At 56.9% G+C, this 26,595-nt stretch overlaps 1 protein-coding gene across 1 annotated transcript; it reads left to right on the top strand.

The window, feature by feature from the left end:
• The first annotated feature begins 394 nt into the window (after nucleotides 1-394).
• SAMM50 (SAMM50 sorting and assembly machinery component) lies at nucleotides 395-26,352 on the top strand. Its single transcript, XM_045186892.3, has 15 exons — nucleotides 395-576; nucleotides 4,457-4,567; nucleotides 5,953-6,054; nucleotides 8,952-9,039; nucleotides 11,013-11,119; nucleotides 11,648-11,778; nucleotides 12,006-12,093; nucleotides 14,298-14,426; nucleotides 14,892-14,963; nucleotides 15,688-15,774; nucleotides 16,581-16,651; nucleotides 18,029-18,096; nucleotides 21,596-21,742; nucleotides 22,379-22,520; nucleotides 26,147-26,352. Exons 1-15 carry the CDS (start codon nucleotides 556-558, stop codon nucleotides 26,190-26,192), a joined length of 1,410 nt encoding a protein of 469 aa, XP_045042827.2. The 5' UTR covers nucleotides 395-555; the 3' UTR covers nucleotides 26,193-26,352.
• The last annotated feature ends 243 nt before the right edge of the window (nucleotides 26,353-26,595 follow it).

The raw sequence follows: 26,595 nt of genomic DNA on the forward strand, positions 1-26,595 counted from the left end.
CGGCCAGCAGGAGGGGCACAGCGCGACAGTCGGATTCGTGAAGCTCCGACGCTGGCTGAGGCTAGGGCTACATGCACGGTGTGGGGAGCCTCGGCGCTTCGCTTGAGCATGGGGACAACACATCACCCACTGGGCCGGGGTACCAGGAGGATTAAGGGCGACACCTGGGTGAAGATGGTGTGCTCCTTCCCGGAGGCAACTCCGTACATCCGATACTAGCATAGACCCACGCAGAACCGTGCTCTCACTGTCAGCAGCTTCGCAGTCATCATAGGGTGCTCTGCGCTTGCGCCTTCTTCAAGCCTCAGGGCTGCCCGGCATCCACATGAACATCCGGGTTACAGGCTCTTAAAGGGCCAATGAACTAAAGCATCGTGAGACAGGGGGCGGGGCTAAGGAGGGACATCATGGCCGCCCCCAGCGCGCCGCGGCCGGTGGCTTGTAGGTGGTGCGCTGACCGGTAGCTCCGCCATCGCGGCCCCGCCCTCTGCCCTCACCAGCCGATCCTGGGTTGGACGCGGGCTGCTCTGCGAGGCGGCGGTCGGAGAGGGAAACATGGGGACGGTGCACGCCCGGGTAAGAGGCCCAGCGGGCTGTGTGACCTCTGGGAGGGCACCGCGTGGCGACGCTCTCGCGGCTCCGCCCAGGGGTCCTCTGGCCAGGGGACTCCGAGGGCGCGGGGCGCGGAGGCCGTAAGGACGCCACCAGCTCGTCCCGCAGACCTCGGAGCAGGAAACTGACACTCAGAGGAGGGGCGTGACTCGCCCAAGGTCACTCAGTGAGGCAATGGCCCTGAGTGGAGTAGCGAAGTTCCCGTGATGTCCTGGAGCAGAGTATTAAGTTTTCCTCCTCTTGTCTTGACTTCTCTACCTTCAGCGGTTTCGGGCGTCTCCTCGCCGGTCGCTTTTCTTAGTCTCCCGATCCGCCGCTGCCGGAGTCACGCTAACCTCCTGGAGCAGCAAGTGTCCTTTGAAGACTTGCAACCCAGACCCATCTAGGAGTCCGTTCTATTTGTTACCGTCCAAGACGGAGCCTCCAGTGCTTTAGTTCCACCTTTTCAAGTGGAGGCGGTAGTAGTACCTACTCACCAGGCTGTTGCGAGAATTGGAAAACAGTGAATATTAAGTACTTACTTTGTTCGTGGCTCGAGCTAACTGCTTGCCAAACTGATCTTGATCGTCATCTTCACTGAGGGCCCGAGAAGGAATATTTTGTCCAAGGGCACAGTGTTAGAGCCTCAGAATGTTCCAAAACTCAGATCTCCCGAGTCCCAGCCCCGAAAACATCTCCCCTGCCGCAACTGGGGTTGTTTCGCTTGCCCTGCTCACAAGTTCCCAGGCGTTTCCCACCGTCTTCCAAAATATGTAGCCCAGACTTCTCAGCCTCGGGTCTGGAGTAGGACTTCACAGATCTTTCATTCAAATGAAACACCGCTGCTTTTCTGACACACTCTAGAGGGACTGTTGCACCCCGTTCCCTCTTCCAGCATCCGCCCACAGCCCTCAGTAGCTGTCGCAACAGTAGCTGTTCCGGTCTTTTAGAACTCAGTCCTGAGTTCCGGCTAGACCTCCCCGTACCTCCTCTCCTGTGGTTGTGCTGCTCACGTCCCCGACATATTCCCCCTGGTGCCCTGTTTTATCTCTGTTTCCATTTTTGTCTCATCCTTTTAGATTCTCAGTTTCTAGATGTTACAAGTAGGAACTGCATCTTACTTGGCTTGCATCTTTTGTAGCATCTTGAGCAAAGTAAGCAATCATTTGTTCTAGTGATACTGACTCTAGTGGGCTGCTCTGTGCCCGGCACTGTTGCAGGGGCTAGAAATACAGAAAAAAAATTTTTTAAAGTCTGCTTCTGTTGAGCTCCTTTGGTGCTAAGATTGCTGCTCCTTTCATTAATGTGGTAACAGGAAATGTGTTAATTTAAATTTAAATGTGTTAATTAAATGTGTTAATGTGTTTGACCTTTCTATTCCAGTAGCCAGTGTTGTGTGAACTTTCTGGTCAAGACTCCCAGTAGGAAAACATTTTTATGTTCTCTGTCCAGTACCCTCTTGCAAACATGAAACAAAAGTTTTGTGAAACAATATTTACCATTAATACCTGTTATTTTTAATATGTTCCATTTGATTCTAGTCTATATCACTATATCGCTGTTCATAACTCACTAAATTTATTTCATGCCCTATCCCTGTAGTTAACACAGCTTTGCACTGTGCCTGGCACATGGTGGGCAGTAAAACTTGACTGGCTGATATAGACTGACCAGCTTAAAGGCGAGAGGCTAGATCCAGATATTTATTTTAATTTATTTCTCCAAATACTTAATACTCTGCCTACTCTTTCAGACACTGGAATATAAATTCTACGAGGATGAGGACCTTGTAAGTGCTTGTGACATAGCAGGTTCCTAGTACTTGGTGAGTAGGTGAGATAGTTGGTAGGACATCAAGCTTTGACGTAACTCGTGGAGACAGCATCTCCTGCAGCCGAATTTCAGAACAAAGAACGCAAATGGGTCTGGCAGGTGTTTAGTGATTCTCATTTCATGCTTTGAAGTTGTAGGAATCTTAGTGGATTTGTTAAAACATAGTGGAATATAAGCTTTGCCGGGACAGAGCATATTTGTTTAACATTCAGAGTAAATGGGACGCACATGTGCGTATGTTCATAACCAGAGCACACACTCTGCATGCGGTTGGCACAGGTTTGGCCCACGTCTTGCACTGTGCAAGCTCAAACAGAGAACACCCTTGCGAAATGGCGCGGGGGAAAGTTACTATTTTAATTTGTTAATATGTTTGAGAAATAGAGTGATGATTCCGTTTTTTAAATGTTCCACACCAAAAGTGAAAGGATGTGAAGTGAATGATGTATTCTTTGCCTAGCGTCGTCTTCCCTTTTCCACCCCAAGCGCCGCGAGGCAGGGCCTCGGTCTGTGCGGCCCCTGCGGCGTCCCCTGCTCTCAGCCCGAGGCTCAGAGAGCACCAGGTACTCGGCGAACATTTATTAAATATGCAAAAGAAAAAAATCCACTCAGTGACCCATTTCACAAGTATTTGAGTACTTCTGACGTACCAGGGCAGGTAAAAATACGACGAAGAAGGGGTGCTCATAAACTCCTGATGTCCAGGTGTCCCTCTGAAGGAGGGACTGATTCTACCCGAAGAAGCCAGGGACGGCGCACAGAGGAGATGCCATTTAAGGTGGCCCTTTAAGCTGCTTAGGGGGGAGTTATTTCTCGCAGAGAGAACACGGGGTGCCCAAACAGGAATGTGGGCGTCGGGGAGTACACGTGGGCCTTGTGGAGTTCCTTGTGTGCCCCGCGAAGAGATCTGGCTGGGTTCTAACCGGTAGGCACTTCTGAGGGTCACCCGGGTCTTTCAGGGCAGGGATGGGGGAGAGGACACGGTGCTGCCAGGTCGCTACCTCGCCAGGGACCAGAGATGCTGCAGGGGGGGTGCTGACGAGAGGCTGTCGAGTATTTCAGGGGGAGGGTGACCGCGGTCCAGAGTCCCCCTTGCTCTGCGTGCCGCAGGTGTCTGACAGGCCTCTGCACTCAGAAGTGCTTCTCTGTAGAGGACTGGTGGAGCAAGGAGGCCGCCAGATAAGTAGTCAGCCTGGTTTTCCCCAGACTTGCGTGTTTGTACAGTTACCTGGTGCCACATGAGACCTTCTGAATCCGTTCCAGGAGTGTCTGGGAATCCCTGTGGCTAGGCAAGCAGGTGTGTAATACGTGATATTATACGCATCTCGTGCACACTACCATGTCTCCCCGAAAGGACCAACCAGGCACAGCCCGTGGAGGCCGTGTTCAGAAGATGCTTTAGTGCTTTTGAGCTGATGGCAGTTGAGATCGAAGAAAGCGACCTCTTCCTGACCCATTGTCCAGGCAGTTTGCTCTTAGTGTGAATGAGACTTTCGGAACCAAAACAAATCAACTGGGGTCCGGGGCAACGTATTGTAGTGATTTGGGATGCCAGCATGCGTGATTACTTGTTCTACAATGTATCCAATTTTGTTTCAAAAAATTAAGATACTTTCTCTAACGACAGAAAAGCAAATTTTTTTCTTTTCCCTGATATATGTCTTTGTGACATCTTATTTTTAAATTATTTTCATTTTCGAAGGGGCCTCAGATATACAGAACTGCATTAGCCATAATCCTCGGTTCGGGACACAGTCATTGTAGGTTCATGCCCGACCCTTTCAGTTACTTGAAAATTCATCTTTGTTTTATTTATTGATAATACACCGGACACCGAGGACCCTACCACCAACATGAGACTTGAACTTCAACAGCAGCTGATGCCCTTGGCCCCCCACCCCAACCCCCACCTCCACTTACCAGAGGGAGCCGTGGTACTGAGTTTCTGGAGCACCATCTGCAGACAAAACTAAGATTCCGGTTCTTTGTACGTTACCAGTTCGTTCATCCATGGTTCCTCCCTCCCTTTCAGAGTTTGGAGCCTCTTCCAGCCAGTGGGCCTGAGTTTGGAGGATTAGGAGAAGAAGCTGAATTTGTTGAAGTTGAACCTGAAGCTAAACAGGAAATTCTCGAAAACAAAGATGTAAGTATTCTGTTGAAGGGCTTGAGATACAGGGTCCGGCACAAATAACACCACTTTTGTAAATTACAAAATCTTTCATTACAAAATCATACGCATGCAATTCTGTGACACAACAGTGTCACTCGAGCACATGGGACAGTTCAGGTGTAATGTACACATCGAAACTAGCAGTTATTACGCCCATATTAGGTATCGCCCTACCAACCACACTCAAGCAGGCGTGACTTCTGCCGGACCCTGTGGTTGGTACTGGAAACACTGACTCCCGGAACCCTCGAGGGAAAGGGGAGGGGCTTGACCTGTGTCTCTGACTTCATTGGAGAGGAGTGTGTAGCCAACTGCATTGTAGGAAGGCCAGTAACTTAGAAAAATAGTGTTTTAATAGTTAAAATGGTTTTAGAAAAGTAGTTTTCCCTTGATTATTTATGTGGGAAGTTTCGACAACACATTTTGTATTCATGTCATTAAAAAGGCATCTCAAAGACTCAGATTACGTTTACGTTTATAGTCTGTTCCCTGCTCCCAGAAAAAAGACCTTGGGTCTTGAGGGGAACATTTCTTGAACTTTACTGTTTTTAAAACTGAAGACAGCTGAAGAAACGTGAGCACGTCTTCACTAACCCTACACCAAGACGCCTCCGTGTGCGTTGCAGTCGCCGGGAGGCACACGTTCCCTTGTGCTTCCGGTGTCTCGGCCTCACTTCCCCGTTACTCGCTGCCACCCACTTTATCATACGCGTCGCCTCTTCCTCCCCGCCCTAAAACATGAGCCCCTTTGAGGCAGGAATCTGTGTTTCGTTCACTGCTGTATCCTGGGTTCGGAGTAACCCCTGTCCCACAGGCGATCGGGCATTTTTCTCGAACCAGTTAAACCTCTGCACATTCGCTGTGCGAAGTGGCGTTTACGGGAACGGCGGTGAGCGAGAAGCAGCTCCCACTCTTGAAGAGCTGACTGTCCGGCGAGGAGGCAGAGGCGGGGGGTTCCGAGCCAGCACTCTCCGCGCTGTGCCGGCCGCACGAGATCTCGGGCGAGATGCCCGCAATGTGAAGTCGGGTTTCAGTCAGCGTCCCGGGCCGGCGCTGGGGGGGCACGCTGGGGAGCACGTGCAGGGGCCTCTGCGCTGCTGGGTTTAGGGCGGACGTGGCCCCTGGTCATCTGGGCACGGAGACTTCACGGCCTTGTTCACAGGAAGTACAGACCCAGCAAAGGGTAAGTTCGAGTCACCAGTTGTTTGAAAAGGTGTGAAAATAAATAGAATGAAGTCTGGGGTTAAGAAGTGTGGATTGTTAAACTTGAAAAAACATCCTCGACAGTAATTGCAGACGTCTGTCCTCGCCCTGGTGCCTGCGTCTCACTCGGCGGCCTCTCCTCTCCTCACTTCCAGGTGGTGGTTCAGCACGTCCACTTCGATGGGCTCGGAAGGACTAAAGATGATATCATCATGTACGAAATCGGAGATGTTTTTAAGGCTAAAAACCTTATTGAGGCAAGTATTTTCTCTGCTTGGCATCTTTTCCACTCCCTTCTGAAAATGCTGTGACTCTCCCGTGTCCACACCCCGCCACGTGCCCCGTCCCAGCCTCTGCGCTGTTGGCCTCGCCTGTGCCCCGAAGGGAGCGTTGGTGCCCCACGCCTAACCCCCCCGTTCCCCGGGCGCCTTCCACAGACTTACATAAGACTGCATTTGCCCTCATCCCTGGGAAGGAGTGTCTGCCCCCTTGTCCAAGGCTGGTCCCTCCCTGCGTTTACAGCCGCCCCAGCATTGGCAATCCTGCCCGTGCCCAGCGCTGCCTGCTCCCAGCACCTGGCCTGGCACTCCCCTGCACTGTCTCCTTCAGGGCCCTTTGGCCTCATGGGGTGGCACTCGGGTGCTTCCCCTTGGGCCTGTGTTCCATTTCTCCAGTCTCTTCCCTGGGTGGCATCGTCTACTTCCTGTCCTCTGTGTCCTAGAGCCACACTCGCGTTCCAGGCAGGGTCACCCCCAGCTTCCTCGTTGCCTGGGCCAGCGGCTCCTTTTACGCCTCCTTTTACTTGACCTTTCGACAGTGCTTGACCACCCCCACTTCTAGAAGTTAGTATTGCTATAAAAAGATTAATACACAAGCAGAGTTTAAAAACCAGCATAAAACAACACAATGGTGTGGCCCGCCTGGGCCCGCCCACCCTTAGAGAAAGCCGGGCCCAGGGCTTCCTGCCTGTCCTCCCAGGAACATGGCACATGGGCAGGAACATGCCAGGCCCGTGAACAGCGGTCCCGTTCCCCACATTCCTCCTGCGCCTTTCGTGGTGGGCGTTACTGATCGTCGTGGAGATCTTCTCACATTGGCGCGTACCGCCTGCACGGTACCTCCCTGCGCGCTTTCCTTCTCACGGGACAGTTTCCTGTGGACGGGCATTCGCGTAGATGAGGGGTGTCACACTCATTTCACCAGGGGCCACATCAGCCTCGTGGCTGCCTTCAGAGGGCGGAACGTAGTTTCAGGACTGTGTAAATGTAACTACTCCTTAACAGTTACGGGAGGGCTTGGCCCTCGGGCCTTGTGTTTGCCACCTGTGACGTAGGCGGAGCTTTCCATTCCTAGGAGCAACACTGTGGTGAGCGCCTCAGTGTCCTTGTGACGGCACACCCGGCACACCCCGGGGTCGGCTGCTGCAGGCGGCACTGCCGGCCAGAGGGCGGGCACTCTGCGCTCTCAGCACGTGCGCCATGTTGCCCCGCGAGACCCCCAGCCCACAGCTCCAGCAGCAGCAGGATAGGAGACGGTCTGTTTCGCAGCATCGGGTGGTAACACACTTTAAAAACTCCTGCCTGCCTATTAGGTGAAGAACACTATCTTCTTTGTTCCAATTTGCACCTTTTATTTTTTTAAAGATTTTTATTTTATTTATTTTTAGAGAGGGGAAGGGAGGGGGAGAAACATCAGTGTGTGGTTGCCTCACACACGCCCCCGCCTCCCCCAGTGGGGACCTGGCCTGCAACCCAGGCGTGTGCCTTGACGGGGAATTGAACCAGTGACCCTCTGGTTCATAGGCCAGTGCTCAATCCACTGAGCCACACCAGCCAGGGCTAATTCACACCTTTTAATTATGAATGAGATGAAGCCTTTCCATGTCTTGGCCATTCACATTTCTCTTCTGCGAATTCTCTGTTGATGACTTTGTTTTCCATTGGGTTGTTGGGCCTTTATTAAGAAGCGTCTTGCATACTGAAAATGACAGCTGTCACGCTGAATTTGTTTTCCTGCTTTGCTGCCTTTGGAACATGTCTGTGCGACCCCTCCTCGCTCGACACCACCTTTCCCTCGGTCTCCGTGGGTCCTACACTCTCCTGGGCGGCTTCCCGCCTTGTCATGTTCATCTGAGGCCTGTTCTCAGTCCCTTTCCCTGCAACCCCCCTGAAGTGTTGGTTCCCATGAGGATCGGTCCCCTGGGTGAGCTCATCTGTGTCCCTGGTTTCAGCTGCAGCCTCTGCGGAGGGCTCCTCACCCTAATTTCCACACATTTCCTCTCCGCTGAACTTCAGCCCTGAGTGTGCAACCGCCCACTCAGCATTTCCTTGGGGGGTCACCGCAAATGCCTCCACCCTGAGCGGGAAACTGGACTCCTCGTCCCCCCCAGCCCGTGGCTGTCCTTGGGCTCCTGCCTCCGAACTGTGTGTTTGTCCTCCCCTCGGACACCATGCCCTGGGCATGTCCAGCCGCCCTCAGCTGCCAGGCCTGCATGGGATCCCTTCTGCCCACTCCGTGTCCACTTCCTCCCTCCCCCACGTTCGCCCACACGGTCAGCTCCTGTCCTGCAGACACTCCACTGTTTCCCTGCCACCGAAAGCTCTGCGGTCTCACCCCTGTTCCTGAGGGACAAACCCCACACTCTGCTCCGACACAGGGTCCTCCCCTCTCAGCTCCCTGAGTCCCTTACCCACCCCACCCCCCCATCCCTCTGGCAGGGAGGCCTCCTGGTGGTGGAGAGGACCGCTCTGGACGGCGAGAAGGAGCGAAAGCAGTGTGGTGGTTAGGAAGTTCGGACAACTTAGAGACGCATATGGGTGCCGACCCGGGAGTTTCCTTTTCTCCAGACATAACGGTTAGCCCGCGGTCGTGATTCTTGCTGGGAAAGCCTGCCCGGCAGTGTGCTTTTTAATTGGGTTCGTCTGTTTGCTTGCGCACACAGAAGGGATTACGTTACAGCTCTGCGTTCTGCTCTCTGAGTGGGCTTGTTGTTGCCCCTCAGTGCTCTGTCCCTTCTCTTGCATGTCTGGTCCGAGTGGCACTCTCCTCCCAGGGACCAGTCAGCACGCAACGGTGACCGCCAGCCCAGGCACAGGCCCCTGTTCCTGTTTCCAAACCTTGGAGAGACAAATTCTCTGGCTTTCCTGCCTCACAGGTGATGCGGAAATCTCACGAAGCCCGTGAAAAACTGCTTCGTCTGGGGATATTTAAACAAGTGGATGTTTTGATCGACACGTGCCAAGGTACGTGCCGTGTGTCGTGTCTTGTCTCCGTGGTGTCCCTCCCCACCCGCCCCCGGGTCACAGAAGCAGTGTGCGCGTCCCGGCAGAGGAGGCCCGGCCTCGGTAGTCAGCAGTCCCAGGGGAGCTGGGTTTGTGTGTCAGGCCCGGGGACAGCGGGCGCGCTTGGAAGATACTGTCCTCTGAACCCCCGGATGGCGCCAGGGGTCTGAGAAGGGCCCGGGGGCAGAAGCCAGGCAACACTTGGGGTGCCCGTCCCAGCAGGTGTCGGAGGGGCCCTTGTGGACCCCATCTGAACGCGTGCTTTTGAAAGAGGAGGGCGCTACGGGTCAGCGTTCTGTTTTAGTTTTTGTTCATTTGCTGGTTTGCTGTGGGAGACGGTCTGGGGCTGGTGTGGTTTTCCCTTGGTGTCTTGTCACTTCAGCATCCCCAGCATCCCCTGGTCCCTGAGATGGCCAAGCACCGTTCAGCATCCACGTCTCATTGCGGCGTCGGGAAGGGGGAAAGGGCTCGCCCCTCCCTTGAGCACCTGTCCCGGTGGTGTGCACAGCACTCCCCTCTGACCCCACCAACCCGGACGAGCTCAGCCTAGTGCAGGGGGGCTGGGCACTATGGTCCCAGCGCAGCGGCACTGCCCTGGCCCGGGGCGTGGCCAGCAGTCTGGCACAGTTGGAGCCCCACTGGCTGACTGCAGGGAGTCAGCCAGCCGTCGCTGCGCCCTCACCACGACAGTCGCGCCACGCTCCACTCTAAGGGTCTGTGTCCATGACTCAGATGAATCTCAGGGGAACCCGGACACTGTTATTCTGTTAGAAAGAACAATTTTCAGCTAAGGAAACAGGCTAGGAAGTTTAACAGCGTGCCCCAGGGCAAACGAGGGAGCAGGGGAAGGCCCCAGTGCCGCCCTGGAGTGCTGCTCAGGGTGGCAGGTCTTGGTGGCGGCGGCATTGGCTTTCATGCCCTCCTGTCTGCTGTGAGTGGGATGCGTGCGTGGTCACCCAGCTGCACACTGGAATTGCCGGGTGCTGTTAGGAAACAGTGGGTTAGGGCAGCGAGGCTGTGTGAGTCAGTGATGATGCCGCCCCCCACCCCCAGAACGGACAACAGTAAGAGTGAACCCCAGTGCAGACCACACCGTCCTGAAAAGCACCGTCTGACTATCGGGTCAGCTGTAGCCACGACCACACCAATGCAAGATGTTAGTAACAGGCAATGTGTGTGAGGAGGTGGGGAAGCTACTTTGTTTTGTTTTTCAATGAACCTGAAACTGCTTTAAATGCTAAAATCTATTGATTTAGAAAAAAGTAAAAAGACGGTGCCAAGACTGGACCCTGACCACCTGGATCAGTATTTGGGAGCCAGGGCGGGGTCCTCTGTGCGTTTGACAGCTCCCGACATGTCTCCTGTCCATCTGGGGTCAGGCCCACGGCCTGGGAGCTCAGCCCTGCTCCCTGGCACCCCAGGGCCCTCGGGGGCTGACGAGGCAGCTGCACTGGGTTCAGGCCTTAATCATCCTACAGGCACCACGCCCCCAGCTTGAACGAGGAGCAAAATAATCACTTCTTATGTTTATATCTCAGCTCTTGCTTCTCTTTCAGGGTTATCACAGTCCCTCTTGTCACGAGAATTCCACATTTTAATGTCATTGAGTTGAGACCCCAGGTAGCGTCAAGGTCCCCCCGGTAGGAGGTCGGAAGCAAACCCTGTGTGCTCAGCCAGCGGCGCTGCCGTGCCTGTCTCCTTGTAGCGGAGCCTGTTTTCCGAGATCCTCTACTGCCGAAGCCGGGCTCGGGTGCTTTGCAGTAGAGGTGGGGATGACCGTGGGTGGCAGCGTTCTTGAACTCGAAAATAGAGGCTGGGGTTTGCGAAGGAGTCTGTAAAACAAACCGAGCCTTCACACTGCTTCGTAGCAGTGGGACCGGACCTGACAGTGCCATTCTGTCGGCCTTACTGTGGAGTGTTTGCCCCTTCCCTAGGTGACGACGCCCTCCCGAATGGGCTAGACGTGACCTTCGAAGTCACCGAGCTGAGGAGGCTGACGGGCAGTTACAACACCATGGTCGGGAACAACGAGGGCAGCATGGTACGGCTCGGGCCCTTGCTGCCTCGCAGGGGGGCTGCAGCGACGGGCTCACACATGTGCCTGCCTTCTGAGACGGGCAGCAGGGCCAGGCCCTGCCACGCACCTCGCCCTTCGCCCTTTGCGGGTGAGATGGCCGCGGCTCTCGTTAGTCGTCCTAGAGTCCATCGTCGTGCGCTTTGCATTGTTCAAAACCAGTGTTACATCAGTGGTGAATTAGGGACGGTTTGGGGAGTGTTCGTGTTAGGTTTCTTGTTCCAATTCCCCCGAGCCCCAAACCCGCGGCTGGTTTCCGGGAGCCTCGCAGTGCAGTACAGGTGGGCCGGCCCCTCGGGTTGGTTAGAGGGTGGGGGGAGCGTAGGGCACACGCTCAGCAAAGACAGGTCTTACAGAGCGAAAGTGGAGGCAGGTGGTCCTGCCAGTTCTGCAGTCCCCGTTGTTTGTCCTGTTTCTCGGGATCCCTCCGCCAGCCTCGTCTTTCTCAAAAAGTTGTCATCCCTTCCTTTTAAAGCCCCACTCTCTCCCTCCCAGGTGCTTGGCCTCAAGCTCCCTAATCTTCTAGGCCGTGCGGAGAAGGTGACGTTCCAGTTTTCCTACGGAACGAAAGAAACTTCTTACGGCCTGTCCTTCTTCAAACCACAGCCTGGGAACTTCCAAAGAAAGTAGGAAGCCAAACAGACCCTGGGACACAGGGCCCCGGTTCGAAGTTAGAGGGGCTGCTTGTTGGGGAAAGGAGCTGCAGCGAGTCGGCTGACGCTCGGGCTGTGTTCCACATGCCACGGGGTCCCTCCTGAAGAACCCCGAAGTGCATTTTTCCGTCTGTTCCTTTGAGTGTGTGTGGTTGTGGTCCCTGTCTCGGCGGGTAAAGCTCTGTCCCGTTGCCTCCTAGCTTCTCTGTGAACTTGTACAAAGTCACCGGGCAGTTCCCGTGGAGCTCACTTCGGGAGACGGACCGGGGCATCTCGGCGGAATACAGTGTGAGTAGTGCTCCCGCCGTCCGCCGTCCGTGCCCGAGGGAGGGCCCAGTGCCTCTTTACTGGATTCCCAAAGACAGCAACAGGGGCTGGCCGGGGAGAGCAGTGACCCCTCAGGGGCCCATCACCGGGAGAGGCAGGGTAGTGGCGCCCCCAGCATCGTTGCTGGGTCGCCCTCCACCCTCCCCCTCCTGGCTGGGGCTGGTTCCTGGGCCTGGTTCCTGGGCCTAGCCCCCGGGCAGGGTGTGGCTAGTAGCTACCAGGCAGCTTCCCTGACCTGCTGGTTTCCTCTGAGCTCCGAATTCCAGTGAGCCACTTGCCTGTCCTTCCTCCCGAGATCAGCGGGTCACCTTCGGACAGCCCGCAGCACCACTCCGGTCACGGGAAGCGCGGTCTCTGGTTCTCGCTCTAGTTTACTGCTAGCAGGACCCGACCGAGTGCAACAAAGGGACTTAAGTCCTTAGGCCATTCTGGCTTTGCAGTGAGCCCTGCTCTCTCCCTCCTCTGTGCACATGTCCCTGTCCCTCTCCTGTGCCGCTAGCTCGCCCAGCGTGGTCCTCAGACCAGCAGCACTGGCCTGCCCGGCACCGGTCAGAGACGCCCGTCCCTGGACCCCACCTGCCCTGCTGAGTCCGTGTCTCCGGAACCCACTGTGGGACACGGTTTGAGTTCCCCACCTCACCCCGCCGATTCTGGTCTGAGAACCGCACTGAAGCCCTGAGGTCACCGCCTGGGCCTCACCTGGCACCTGGGGGCACTGGACACACGAGTCACTCACGCTTCTCGCCCTGCAGACCCAGGCCAGGGAAACTCAGTAGACCAGGCGGACAGAGCTCAGGGTGTAGGCGTGCGCGTTTGTGATTCATTTCCGGTTCTGCACGTGGCCCCTGTGCTGGCCTGAGGGGAGCAACTCTCGGACATCCTTCTGCCCCGTGCTGGGGCGCAGAAGGGGCCACCCAGCTGACGCCGCTCCCAGTCCCTCCTCCAGCGGGCCTCTGGCCGCCAGCAGTGCGGGAGGGCTCTCCCTCGTCCTCCCGTGTCCTTTTGTGTCTCTTCTCCAAGCCTCACTCACAGAGTAGATTCTTAGGGGAGGAGAAGGGTCCAGGTGGGGGGCAGAAGGATGCGGAGCCGCAGTGCCGGACGCTGGCATCCCTGGGGTTGAGGGACGAGCCCTGGGGGAGAGGCCTGTGTCCTACTCCTTGTCCTTGGTGCTGTGAGGACCTTGGACATGAACTAGGGCCTCACTGCACAAACAAGATGGCGTCGCCTGGCCCACCTCGTCCTCCTAACTGTGACCCAGAGACAGGAGCTGTGTCTCTGGGTGCAGCGGTTTTCCTGTGCAGAGCTGCCCGATAGGGCCGAAGGGGCTCCACCCCGCTCTGCGCCCTCTGTGGGCGTTTGTGGCCGAGCTGGTCTCAGGTGGCCCTGAATGCAGGGAAGGCAGGTGGACATGGCTGCCCTCCTTCCATCTTCTCCCGCAGCCCCTGGCATGCTGCCTGGGTTGGGGGTTGATGGGAAGCGTGTCAAGGTGGGGCCCCCAAGTTCTCGCACTGAAAGTGGATGGGGGTCTGGGTTTGAAGTCCTTGAAGGCCATGGGCTACAGAGAGTGCCAGCGTGGGGCTGGCACTGGAAGGGCGCAGTGACCTGGCTCCCTTGGGAGAGTCATGTCATCGCTGCCCTGCCGAGGCCACTAAGCAGCACCTGTGCTAGAGCTCGAAGGCCGGCCGTCCCACCTGCCGGGGCCCAGGAGCTCCCGTGGCTCAGGCCTCTGGCTGCAGGAAGGGTGCTCTTCACGCCACTGTGACTCGTCTCCTCACTCCTCCCTGGGGGCTGATGGGGACACCTGGGGCACCCGGTTCAACCAACCTGGCTTCAGGGAGGGCTAGGAGGGTGGGGCGGGGTATGTGCCAGATGGTCTGTCTGGGTGGAAAGGAAGCCTGTCGGTGACAAAGGTGCACGCAGCTTTCAGCCCCGGGAGCTGTCTCCTGGCCCAGGGCAGCCGCCACGGGCTCAGTGTTCCATTTGACCATGGTCCCCTGCTGCCCCACCTCCTTCCCCCGCTCTCTCCCCTTCTCTCCCTCTGTATTTCATTGGTTACCCTTAAGTATTTCACTGGTGGACGACTTACGGGTGCCCCATCCTAAGGCCTGTCTGGGCGCTGTCCCACCGTAGAGCACAGAAGGGTTGACCACCCCTTGTGCTCGCAGTTTCCCATATGGAAGACCAGCCACACCCTCAAGTGGGAGGGCGTGTGGCGAGAGCTGGGCTGCCTCGCCAGGACAGCGTCCTTCGCCGTCCGACAGGAGAGCGGCCACTCGCTGAAGTCGTCACTTTCGGTAAGGACTCTGCTTGTGTGAGTGAGTGTGGGGAGGCGTGCCGCGGTGTGGGTTGGGATGCAGCCATCGCCAGCATCGGGGTGGACTGAGATGTGTCACAGATGGGGTGGCAAAAGCGGTGAGCCTGGTCACTTGGTGAATTTGTGGGCGCTGCCTGTTGCTGTTTCTAAATAACAGTGGTGGTAGCGGAAACAGGTGTGTGCTGTGGGGCTGACCCCCGTGGAGCTCCCCACGAGAACGGGCCTGGCGGTGGGGGGCACAGGTGGCATCTGGCGAACGAGGAGTGTTTGTCCCACTCTCAGGTCCCTCGTGCGGGGCACGGGGCGGTGCTCCTGCCTTCCTCACGGGGGTTCCGTGCAGGTTCGGGAGGGCTCGGTGCGCAGCCTGGCACACCGTTAGTGCTCGGTGGGCGTCGCCATTTCACAGCCCCGTCTGAGCTGACCACGCGGCGCCTATTTCTTGCAGCACGCCATGGTCATCGACTCCCGGAACTCTTCTATCTTACCCAAGAGGGGCGCGTTGCTTAAAGTTAACCAGGTAGCGTTCCTTCCCCTGCACACTTGCGCGCTTGGGAGCCCGGGGGATCGGGAGGCCCGTTTTCCACATTGAACAACTTCTTCTGATTGTAAACATCGTTCCAGAACGGCTTATGAGGGTGTCGGTCCTCTCCCAGGGCTCAGTCTTCTGCCCTCGCCAGCTGCAGAGTGAGCGTAGCCTTCTGGCCTCTGCGGTGCCCCTGCCTGGGCCAGGGGAGCATCGTGCTGTGGTGTGAGCGGTTTCCAGTGACAGAACTCCAGGCAGGGGGGCCGGACTGGGCCGGGTGGCCGGGCTGCGTGGAGCTCCGAGGCTCCGCACGGGTCTGGCCCGTCTCGGAGTCAGAGGAGCAGCTGGAGTTCGGGTGTTTATACGCAGTGCGCCAGAGTGTGAAAGGCTGGTGGGGTTTTTTCAAGCACTGATTGGGCGACACAAGCCACGTCACCCACTGCGAGCTCCGTGGTAGAGTGTCCGTGTCGCCTGCATTCTCCCGTCACACTTGGGACCGACGTGCTCCGCGGCTCCTCAGGACACTTGGTGGTCTGTGTCTTGGCTGGGCCCCTGGCCCCATTGAGAACAGGCAGGGCGCGGCTGCCAGCAGGCGGAGGGGTCTGTGGCTTTTCGAAGAAGGCCAAACAGCGACAGTGAATGGTCGCCGCCATGAGGCTGTTCTAGAACCTGAGCGGTGGGTCTGCTGCTCCTCTCTGATAGTGGCCTCTCTCTGCAGGAGCTGGCTGGCTACACTGGAGGGGACGTGAACTTCATAAAAGAAGACTTTGAGCTTCAGTTGAATAAACAACTTGTACTTGATTCCGTGAGTATCTGGCCGGCATGCCGGCACCTGCACGCTCATCCCTTGTTTTGGGGACCTTGGGTCCTGAGCGTCTGAAGCCCTGGTGCTCGGCGCCGCAGTGCTCGCTCGTTAAACTTCGCCGGGGTCACAGGCTCTCTGGGGAGAGGGGGTGACAGTTCTCTTTAAGAGGGAGCGGGACCCACTCACAGCAGATCACAGGCCTGCAAGCGTGCGCCCTGCCCCTTTGTCACCCGGGGTCGGGGGCTGGTAGGGAGGCGTGCCTCTGCTCTCCCCACTGTCATTTCCAGGGGTTTCCTTTCTCCTGACTCTCCTGGGAGTGGGGAGTGAGTGGCCTGCTAGTGAGGGGCTGTCTCTGAGCGCGGGCTGGGAGCCATGTGTCTCTGCCTCTGTCACCTGGGGCCACACGCCCTCAATCCACCATCCTTTTGAGGCCAAGTCAGAGGGTCTTGGTGACGCAGACTCCCTCCTGGGCCCGTCCCCCTCCCATCAGGCGTGGCTGTCCCGCAGTGAGGGAGTGGAAGTGGGCCCTGCTCGGGATTTGGCTTGCCTCTTGCTTGTGTTGTGGAGTCTTCCTCTGACATTGGGAGTTGCAGGTGTTTAAAGTATCCGCGAAGCACTTAGTTACAGCTGTGGTTCTCCAGCTGCACCAGCTGCCGCTTTCCTGTGGGCTGTGCCCCGGCCCAGCTCTGCAGCTTCAGGTGCACAGCTGGTAGCCGGGGACCAGGCCCTGTGTTTTCTGTCTGCTGATGCTCGCGGCGAAGAGCGAAACACCAGACAGAAACGGCTGCTCGTTTTTATTTCAATAGGTTTTTTCAGCTTCTGTCTGGGGTGGAATGCTGGTACCCATTGGTGATAAACCATCAAGTATTGCTGATAGGTGAGTAATGATAAAGATTTATTGTTTATTTATTTTTAGAGAGAGGAGAGGGAGGGAGAAAGAGAGGGAGAGAAACATTGATGTGTGAGAGAAACATGGACTGGTTGCCTCTTGCACGCCCGTAACTGGGGACCTGGCCCGCAGCCGAGCCGCACCAGCCCGGGCTGGTAGGTGAGCCCCGATGAGCGGGTGATGGGTTGTTGAGATGTTTTCCTTTGGCTCTTTCTGGTTGGCTCCTTGTAAGATAGTTTAGAGAAGTTTTTCTAGGAGAGTAAATGTTTCAAAATTCATGTTAGTGTTAATGTTTAAGTTAGTTTCAAAACACCCAGCATACCTCACGCCTAATATTTTTGCCTGTTTGGGAGATGGAGTTAACTTTATTAAATAATTTGTGTCCTCCTTTTTTTAGTATGAAAGAATACAGTTCATGCACAGTTGCAGGAATATGAAAGTACAGAAACACTGAAGGAAGTAAAACAATAGTCCGCAGCGATGAGCGGAGCTAACGTTTGGGACGTCGTCTGTTCTGTCTGTGCCGTGGATGTGTGTCTGTGTGCGCGCGTCACAATTTCTACACACGCCTCTGCTGAGTTGTTGGTGTGTGGGGTTCCGTGTACAGGCTTGTGTTCTTCCTGCTTTCTGAAAGGTTTAAAGACATGGAAGAGCAAACCGTTCCCCAAGTCAGGAGAAATTTTTCCTAAGCAGCATTTCGGTGCTTCTCTATTTACACATAAATAGCACTGTGAGGACGCAGTTTTGTCAGTAATTGTGTTCATTTTGCTTTCACGTGGAGTTAGGTCTCTAAAGCCCAGGGACAGTTTGTGGGGGCGGGGGTGGGGGGGGCGGTGGAGCTGGGGGGGTGCTGCTTTTCAGAAGTTGGCCGCAATTCATGCTCCTGCCAGCAGGGGGTGGAGCTGTGAAACACTCGTGATTGTTCTGCAGGGCAAGAAACTCCTTCTTTAGCCTGGCATGCATTAAAATGTTTTAGCCTAAACTAGTTCAGCATTTTTAGGTGGCTGTTTGGAAGTATAAAGTTTTTTAATTTCTAAACTCTGGGACCTAACAGTTTCACTTTCATGAATATAAAGTACAAAAATGTTTGGACATATACGGAGATTTATGCACAAAGATGTCCATTGTAGCATTGTTGGTAAACTGCCAGTAGGGAGGCAGTTAAACTCAAACACAGCCGTTGTGAAGAGGACGGTGTGAGTGTGGAAAAGAACCAGAGGAGACTAACGAAGTCGACCGTTCCCCTGTGCATCCTGTCTGACATCTTTCCGCACGCAGCCCAGACCCGGGGGCTCACTCTGCAGGCACCTGTGTCGCGAGACTGTCCCCGATGGCTTCCCGCTGATGCCTGCCCTTCTGTTCCAGGTTTTACCTTGGGGGACCCACGAGCGTGCGCGGCTTCAGCATGCACAGCGTCGGGCCGCAGAGCGAAGGTCTGTCTCCCCACGGGCCCGCATCTCAGCTTGGGAGGGTGTGTTTGTTTAAATTGCCGCTGTGGAGTCAGCAGCTTGCACAGCGTCTGCCACACAGCAGGCCTGGGAAAGCACCTGTCAAGGGAATTGTAGAAACATATCAAGGGAAAAGTGCATGCTGGTGACCTGTGGTCCCGCCACCGGGTGACGGCCTGAGCAGGCGTCCTGGTGGCTGGAGGTGTAGCTCTGTGTTTGCCCGGGTTTGTGCGCCTGCCGCTGCGCAGCCTGCGTCTCCACCAGGAGGGGCTTTTCATAGGAATGGCGGTGCATCTTCTCTTGTTGGCGTACTATACCTTAAAAAACTCCCGGATGTCGTTTTTGAGAGTGGTGTCAGGTTTGTGGAAGACTTGAGCAGAAAGCACAGGGCTCCCTGGTGGCCCCCGTCGCTGGCATCTCTCATGGCTGGGCTACACTTGTCATTGTCGCCGAGCCAGTGCCGATGCGCAGTCACCAGCTCCATCCATAGTGCACGCTGGGGCCACCCCATGGGTCTGTCAGTGCATAGTGGCACGTAGCTACCCCTGTGGTGTCGTGCAGAAGTGTCACCTCACTTTTACCCCAAAGTCCAGCACGCTCCACCTACGCATCCCTCCCACCCCCAGTTCAGTCCTGGCAACCCCCGAGCTTCCTACTGTGTCCATAGTGTTGCCTTGTGCAGACGGGCAGACAGCTGGAGCCCACAGCGCGTGGCCTCTCGGACTGCGGGACTGCGTTTAGTGTTCCTCCCAGTCTCCTTAGAGCTCAGGCGCGTTTTTCGCCAGGTGACATTCCGTGTAAGAATGTAGTAACATCTCGATACACCACAGCATGTGCGTTCAGCTCTGAAAGGACACCTTGGTTAGTTTCAGGGCACCCAGTTTTGGCAACTCGGAGTAAAGCTGCGAGAGATGTTCACGTGCAGGCTTTTGTTCGGACGTAGGTTCCAGTCCATTTAGAGAAACGCCGAGGAGCACGGTCGCCGAATCATTTGCAGGAATCTGGCAGACTGTGTCCCAAAAGGACTGTGCCATTCTGCGTTCCCACCAGCAGTGAGTCAGAGAGAAAAACTGTGTCGTTTTTTCATTATTTTACGTTAGTTTTGGGTATACAGCGTAGTAGTTAGACAACTACGAAGTGATCCCCCAACATTCCCGGTACCCACTCCTGTAACAGTTGCATATTTTATCTTATTGCCACAGTAAAAACCTTTTAAAACCAAGTCCCAGGTTTTAGACACGTAGACCGATTTTTCCCCTTACGATTGTAAAGCAATATATCAGTGAGCAACCTACTGAGTCCTCGTGCTCCTGCACAGTGCGTACGTCGTCATGTAGCGTTTCAGGTGCGGGCGCGCCAGATCCGAGGGGTTCTGAGTGTTCGGTGGCCTTGTGCTGCTCTGCGGCAGGCGTGCCCTGGCCGCGCCCGGGGGCGAGGAGGCCCCGGCCGCAGGAGCCCCTCCTGCTCTGGACGTTGCGTCGGTCTCTCCACCTGTTGTGGCAAACTTCAGACACATCCCTGAAATTCGTGCAGTTACTCTGGTGTAAAGTATTCTGCCCCAGTTTTTCCATATCTTTCTTACCTCAATCTGATGTTTTCATAAATAATGATTTGCACAAAATATAGATTATTTTCATTTATTTTTAGAGTTTTATCAGTTGCCATTTTCTTTAAAAACAACAATTTATGGATAGTTTCTTTTTTCATTAGAAGCACATATATAGTGATTCTGTGAAGGTTTAGGAGTCTTGCACTGGCCTGGGAATTCAAACACAATGAGATTCCACTTAATTAGCTATCAATTCTATGGGCAAGACTGTAAGTTGTAACTTTTCAGGAACACAACTTGGCACTATGTATCAAGGGCCTAAGACATACACACACACACACACATACACACACACACAGGCTCTTAACAGTGCCCCCCCCCCCCCCGAAACCGGAAACGCAAACGCCCATCGACAGTAAGCAGGCCTGTGGGAACGGCGGGAATGCCACACAGCACTGAGGGTGCATGGGCCACAGCCGCCGGCTGAGTGGCGGTGGGAGCAGGCCCAGAGGACGCGCGCCGTGTGCTCCACGTGTGCGAGGGGCCTGGCAGCCCCCCGTCTGTGCGGCGACTGCAGGCAGTGTTCCCGCCCCGTGTGGGTGGTGGGTGTGGGTCCGGAGGGCAGGGCCCTCGTGGGGGCCGTACACACCTGTTTCTCCACCTGGGTGCTCAGTGTGTGGCGTGCTCGAGTGGGGAAGTTCCTGAGCTGTGTGCTCAGGGCGCGTGTACGAGGAAACACGCCCCAGGTGAACATCCACCATCTGGACGTCGGACACCAATATGGCAACAGACAAGGACCAGATGGGTCCGTGGCGGTGCGCACGCGTGGTCATTCAGGCGCCAGCGTCACTGTCTCACGGAAGGAAAAGCGCTGGAGGAAAGTGCGCACGACACATGACCTGAGGGAGGCGGCCCGAAAGCTCGCTGTCCGTGGGAAACGGCTCACGCTTTATTCTCCTGTTCGCTCTCAGTCACCGGACGACACACGCCGGGGGGTCAGCTGGTTATCTCCGAATGTAGAAAGGCCAGGTTTTCTACTCTCCTCCTTCCCTGTGTGTGTCAGGTTTTCTGCAGTGAGTGTCGTCCCTTCAGACAGAACGAGCCGGCAGTTGCGGGGGAATAAAGAACAAACCCGGCGGACCGCAGTTCTTGGTCCTGGCCTTGTTTCCTCTGGGCCCTCAGAGCTGAGGGGACCAGGGGCCTGGAGTCTGGAAGGCATGAGCAGCCCTTGCCGGGAGGTAGTCTTGGAAGTGGCCATGTTTCTCTTCCCTGGTTCATCCTTTCCTATCAGAGGTACTAAGACAATTCACAAATGGTGTTTTGCAACAAAATACAAGCATTTAGGTGTTTGTCGGTTTTTGGTCACTTTAGTGTCATGGCTATCGGTAGTTAAAGTGACCGGTTAAGGGGTGTGTGCTCTCCGTGGGCAGTCCTGGCCCCCGTAGCCTCTCCTCTGAAGGTTGAGCGGGGACGCCGGTCCCTTACGCTGTGAGCAGCAGGCACCGCGCCTGTCGATGAACAGCGGGACAGCCGTGTCCAGGAAGCACAGGGACACGGTCTGTACTCTGTCTCTCTGCTGCGGCCTCGCCGTTTTGCCTGGCGGATGTGATCTGGAAATCGGCACACGTGGGAAAAGTGATTTCCACGGGGTCGTTGGTTTTATTTTAAGCACTTCCCAGATGGGATGACTTCTTGGTTCATTCTTTTCTAAACTGCCTCAGCACTTTTTCCCGGTTCGGGGGATGTATGAAATAAACCAGGAAGAGAAAGCTTACCGCCAGTGGGGCTGGCAGCCTCAGGAGCTCACAGAGCAGCTGAGCCCGCGCCCAGTGCCGTGTAGCCATGGCACACACCCTCTCGTGTGCGATGTGGGGATGGTGCAGGGCCACTTCGTGAGGCCGTATTTCATTTGCGCCCCCCCCACCCCCCCCTTAGGAGACTACCTGGGCGGAGAGGCGTACTGGGCCGGCGGCCTGCACCTGTACACCCCGCTCCCGTTCCGGCCAGGCCAGGGCGGCTTTGGAGAGCTTTTCAGAACCCACTTCTTCCTCAACGCAGGGAACCTCTGCAACCTCAACTACGGTAAGCCCGGGCTGCTCAGGGCTAGGTGTCCAAAGCACAGCCCCAGACAGGTGTCTGTCTGTCTGTCCACGTGTGGAGCCTTTACATGCAAGGACTGCGCCTTAAACCTCCTCCCGCCTCGCCTGACCCTGGGCCCAGAGCGAAGTTGTTGGTGGAGGGAATGGGGCGCACGTGAAGAGCCGCCGTGAGTGCCGTCTGGCAGGGAAAGCCTCTGTGCTTGGCACACGTGTCTCAAGCACCAGCTCCCTGCCTGTTGTCAAGGCCGGGTTTGGCCCTGTTTGCAGGGGGCTCGGGACCAGGGGAGAGTCACAGTGGGCGTGTGCAGCCAGGGGGAGGAGGGGTGTCTGCAAGAAGACAGGCCCTCAAAGTGACGTTTGGAGCCGGGCTTCCCCAGGTGGTCGGAGAGGGCGGGTGCCATTCTGGGCGAAGGGACCAAGTGTGCCAGGCCCGCAGCATTGAGAGGGTTGGCTTCTAGGACAGTGAAGAGGGCACCACGGCCTCTCTTGGTCCTCCTCCCACTCCGTGTGTTGTCTAGTGTCTAGGCCTGGCTTTAAGCGTGGCTGAGGGCCGCGGAGGACAGCGCTCTGGGAAGGACTGGGCCGGGCATGTCGGTCACACCCTCCTTTGTCTTTTCAGGGGAGGGCCCCAGAGCTCACATCCAAAAGCTGGCCGAGTGCATCCGCTGGTCCTATGGGGCGGGCGTCGTCCTCAGGCTGGGCAACATTGCGCGGCTGGAGCTCAACTACTGCATCCCCATGGGCGTGCAGGCGGGCGACAGGTAGGTGCCGGGTGCTCATGGCCCCACCGCGCCGTCTCGTGATCTGACTTTGTTTTGTTTGGTTAATCATCTCATCTCATTGGTGGTGGTCTCTGAGAGTCAAGATTTTTGAAGAGTTAGCAAAAGATGGAAAATGTGTGTTTTCCTCCACTGGGTTTTTCTGTATCTGGTTTGGAGGACAATGGTGTGACCCCCCCCACACACACATACACTGACACACTGCTTGCGCTTACTGTTGCCCAGTAGTGGGAGCCCCTCAAGGTCTGGCTGGTCTGGCTGGAGGGATTGCCATGCCTTGTTACTCCCGCACCCGGAGTGCGGTGTCGCAAGGGGGTGACTCTGCAGGCCCGGGGGGACCCAGACCAGGTTGGAGGGCGGAGCTGAGCGCCAGGCCTCTCTCAGCACAGGGGACCTGCCGCCATGGCCTCCTCCACCAGTTACTTTACTGAGCAGGGTTTGCTCAGTAGCCCCTGGACGAGTATAGCAGAGGGAGCCGTTCACAGTCACAGAAGTCAGTTCCACTTCTCACGCTGTTCTGTGTGACGGTGTAGATTGTAAGAAGTCCCGAAGTGCTGTCGGTCTAGCGTGCGTTCAGTGTGGTGTAGTGTCAGCTCGGGCCACCGTAACAGGACAGACTTGGGGCTCAAACAACTTCTCACTGCTCTGGGGGCTGGAAGGCCGGGTCAGGGTGCCGGCTGACCAGTCCCTGGTGGCAGATGGCTGCCTTCTCGCCGTGTCCTCACATAGCAGAGGAGGGAGAGGACAAGCCAGCTCTCCAGTGTCTTCTGACAAGGATGCGAACCCCACCATGGGGACCCCACTCTCACAGCCTCCTCCTAGCTCAGTTAACCTCCCAAAGGCCCTGCCTCCCTGGTGGGAGTCAGGGCTTCCGCACATGAGTTTTGGGGGACACAGACATGTCTCCCACAGTGTTGTGTTGTCTTCTTATTTTCCTGCCTCTCTGCGTGGCATTCGAGGCTGTGTTTTTCTCTTCGGCATTCTGTCCACACTTACGTTGCCACCAGATGGTGGTGCTGTCTGTGTTGTAGCCGGGTTCCAAGGCTCTGATGCTTAAGGGAATTCTGTCCCAGGCGGCTCCTACCGCAGCGTGGTGGGCCATGGGCTATTTAAAGGGCGACCACGGCAGCAAGCTCTCAGTAACGCTGAGTGAGAGCTTAGGTGCGGCTCCGTGCCTGTCCCCCAGCTCCCGGTCTCCATCCGGCAGGCTCTGCCCCCTTCCCTCGCACCGGAAGGCTGGTGCCAGCTGCAGCGCTGCCTCGGCGCCCGGGTGTCAGAGCCACTCCTTCAGGGCCTGCAGACGCCACTGCCATGACTGTCCCCCCCTCCCCCGACACCGCACCTGTTCCCCACTCAGCGCGGTGCTGGGAGGGTGCCGCCGCACAGCCCAAGTGAGCGCTGCAGCCAGCCAGGCCGCTCTGCGGCCGTGTGACCAGGGTGAGGCACTTAGCCTCTCTGGGCCTCTGCTGTCGGGTCCGGAGGACGGACGCTAACGCTGGGGGCTGCCTGGCAGGTGTGAGGACTGAGTGAGCAAAGGCACATGCAGCACTCCGCACAGGGTCCGCGCGCTCAGTGCGTGTGGCTGTTTTTCACGTTTGTGTGGCCAGCTTCTCACAAGGAAAGGGCTCCTTTAGGGGACAGGTCCCCTCCCCCAACACGGGTCCTGTGGGGCCCCCTGGCGGCTGTGCTGAGAGGGGCCCGGATGGGTGTGTGCCCTCATTTCAGAGTCAGTACAACATGAAAAAATGGACACTTTTGTCTGGAGCGAGGTTGGTGCCTTGGATAACCTTTTAGCAAAGCCTCCCCTAACCTTCACAATCTCGGATAAATGAAGCTAGTTTTGCGAGTTGCTTTCTGAAAGCCGTATTCCCACAGCGGGTGTGAATGTGGGTCTCCCTGGTGTAACCGCAGGTGCCGAGTGCGTTTTGCAGGGAGCAGCAGAGGTGCGGGCTGGGGGAGTCAGACACAGGTGACAGCCACCTGAGCCTCTGCTTCTCAAACAGGGATCGCAGGTCTGGGGGGGCCTCGGACACTGCATTGTGCCCAGCACCCCCGTGAGGTGAGGCTGTGGACCAGCCACGCTCCATGGCAGGGGTCGTCTCTTCTGAGAGCGATGTCGGTTCTGGGTTATCAAATGCTTACGTTGTGTGGGGCACTGAACCCGGCCCTTGACCCTGGCTGCCCTGGCGGCCGCACAGGCACCCCTGTGCAGCAGGGGCCGCCCCTGACGGAGGAGACGAGACTCGCAGTGTGAGCTGTCGGGTCAGCGGCAGGCCTGGCACCCGCCTTCCCTCTGTGCCCAGATGTAGCCAGCAGGAAACCCCACCGCTGCCGCCACGCCCGCTCTCCAGAGGGCCCAAATGTGAGAACGCAGTGTCGCTTGCATCCCGCACTGGAACACTCCCATCCTCAGCCCTCAGCGGGAAAGAGAAAGGCACCTCTCTTCTTGCTGACCACCTCGCCAGAGCTCTTTTGTTCCTGCTCATTCTGCACTGACCGCACACGGCTGTGTCCGGGACGGGCGGCTGGCGCGCTCGCGGCGTTTAATGTTAGTCCAGCGACACGAGCACACGCGGCACAGAGGTTTTAGTGCACGTGGGTTTTAGCCGTGGCTTTGTTGTGTTTCCCTGGCATGAGGACCCATTCCGGGAGCTGCCTGCCACCCTCCCCGGGGCCGGGATAGCAGCGGGCCGCAGGCGTGGCTGCCTGCCCCTGCCCTGTTGCGCCCCCCCACCCCTCGTGTCCTGACGTGGCGCAGGCCCAGCAGGCCCTGAGACTCCTGTTCTTCCGACTCGAGGGAGGTGAGGGCAGCTGCCCCGCAGGCACTGTGGCTGTGTTGCTGTTGGAGGCCACTGGGTGGCGCTGTGCCCCAAGAAGTCAGTGTTGCTGCTCTGGAAGCCCCTTAGACCAGCCTGTTTTTCCAGTGGTCCTGATGGAGAGTGTCCAGGTTCACCTTCTCAGGCTTCCCTCTGTGCCTGTTAACTCTGAAAATGACGTTTCAGAGATGAATTTCAGTGTGGTTTCTTCGGGAAGGGAGCAGCCTGCTGTGAGTGAGGCGTTTTGATGGCCGTGGTCGCAGCTGATGCTAATGGTGGGGGCAGTGGCATCGGCACCCTGGAGCGTGGCCCTCGCCTGCAGTCCGCGTGTGGCGTCAGAACCAGGGTTTCGTGGCGTCTGAGCGATGTCGTCAGGATTTCCTCATTTCCGAAGTTCGGCCGCGGGCAGGCGGGGGGTTCATTACAGGTGTGCCAGTCACAGGCGCCCCCAGGGTTCACGCTGGCACCTCGGATCTGATTGCAGACCTTTGCGGACCCGGAGACAGTTTCGAAATGTCGGCTAACTGTTATGTTGAGGGGCTCGTGGCACCGTAGTCTCTGAGATCCAACGGCACTGTCACCGGTGTCTGAATGAGTGCTGGCCCTGGAGACTGGTGGCGGGTGAGGCAGGTGGGCTGGGGGTCAGCGCCCAGGCAGTGACGGAGAAGAGTGAGTGAGGGCCGCCGAGGCCGGGGCGGAGGGGCACCTCTGAGAAGCGCACGCTTGAGGGGTTGTGAAGGCGGTGGGGCGAGCAGAACTGGCCCCACTGTTGATTTTCTACCCTTTTTCTAGGGTATGTGATGGTGTCCAGTTTGGAGCTGGGATAAGGTTCCTGTAGCCACGGCGGAGTGTCCTCCAGGCCCCCCGGGAGAAGCTCTGGGACTTGGCGGCAGTGAGCCCCTCGGCGCCACACGCCCGCTCTCCACACCAACACGTTCCAGCAAATCTCTGCCTGTCACCCTGTGGGAATCCACCTCAATAAATTTTCAAGACAAACACTCAGATGCATTGTGGATACGATTTGCCCTCCTGACCAGGGTTGCGCTCTGGCTCCTCCTGGGGGCGGGAGGCCATCAAGTCGCCCTGTGTTCTTTCATGTGCCCCTGCCCCAGAGGGGGAGCTGCCGGGCAGTCTCCCAGTTTCCCCCCTGGCTCAGCGCAGCGTGTCTGCGCCGGTTCCCACACGTCAGTGTCCAGCAGGGTCCGGGGAAGCCCGTGCGGAGGTGGCGTGCGCTGCCTGCA

Source organism: Desmodus rotundus, chromosome 3 (genome assembly GCF_022682495.2).
Source record: "Desmodus rotundus isolate HL8 chromosome 3, HLdesRot8A.1, whole genome shotgun sequence".
Lineage (NCBI taxonomy): Eukaryota > Metazoa > Chordata > Mammalia > Chiroptera > Phyllostomidae > Desmodus > Desmodus rotundus.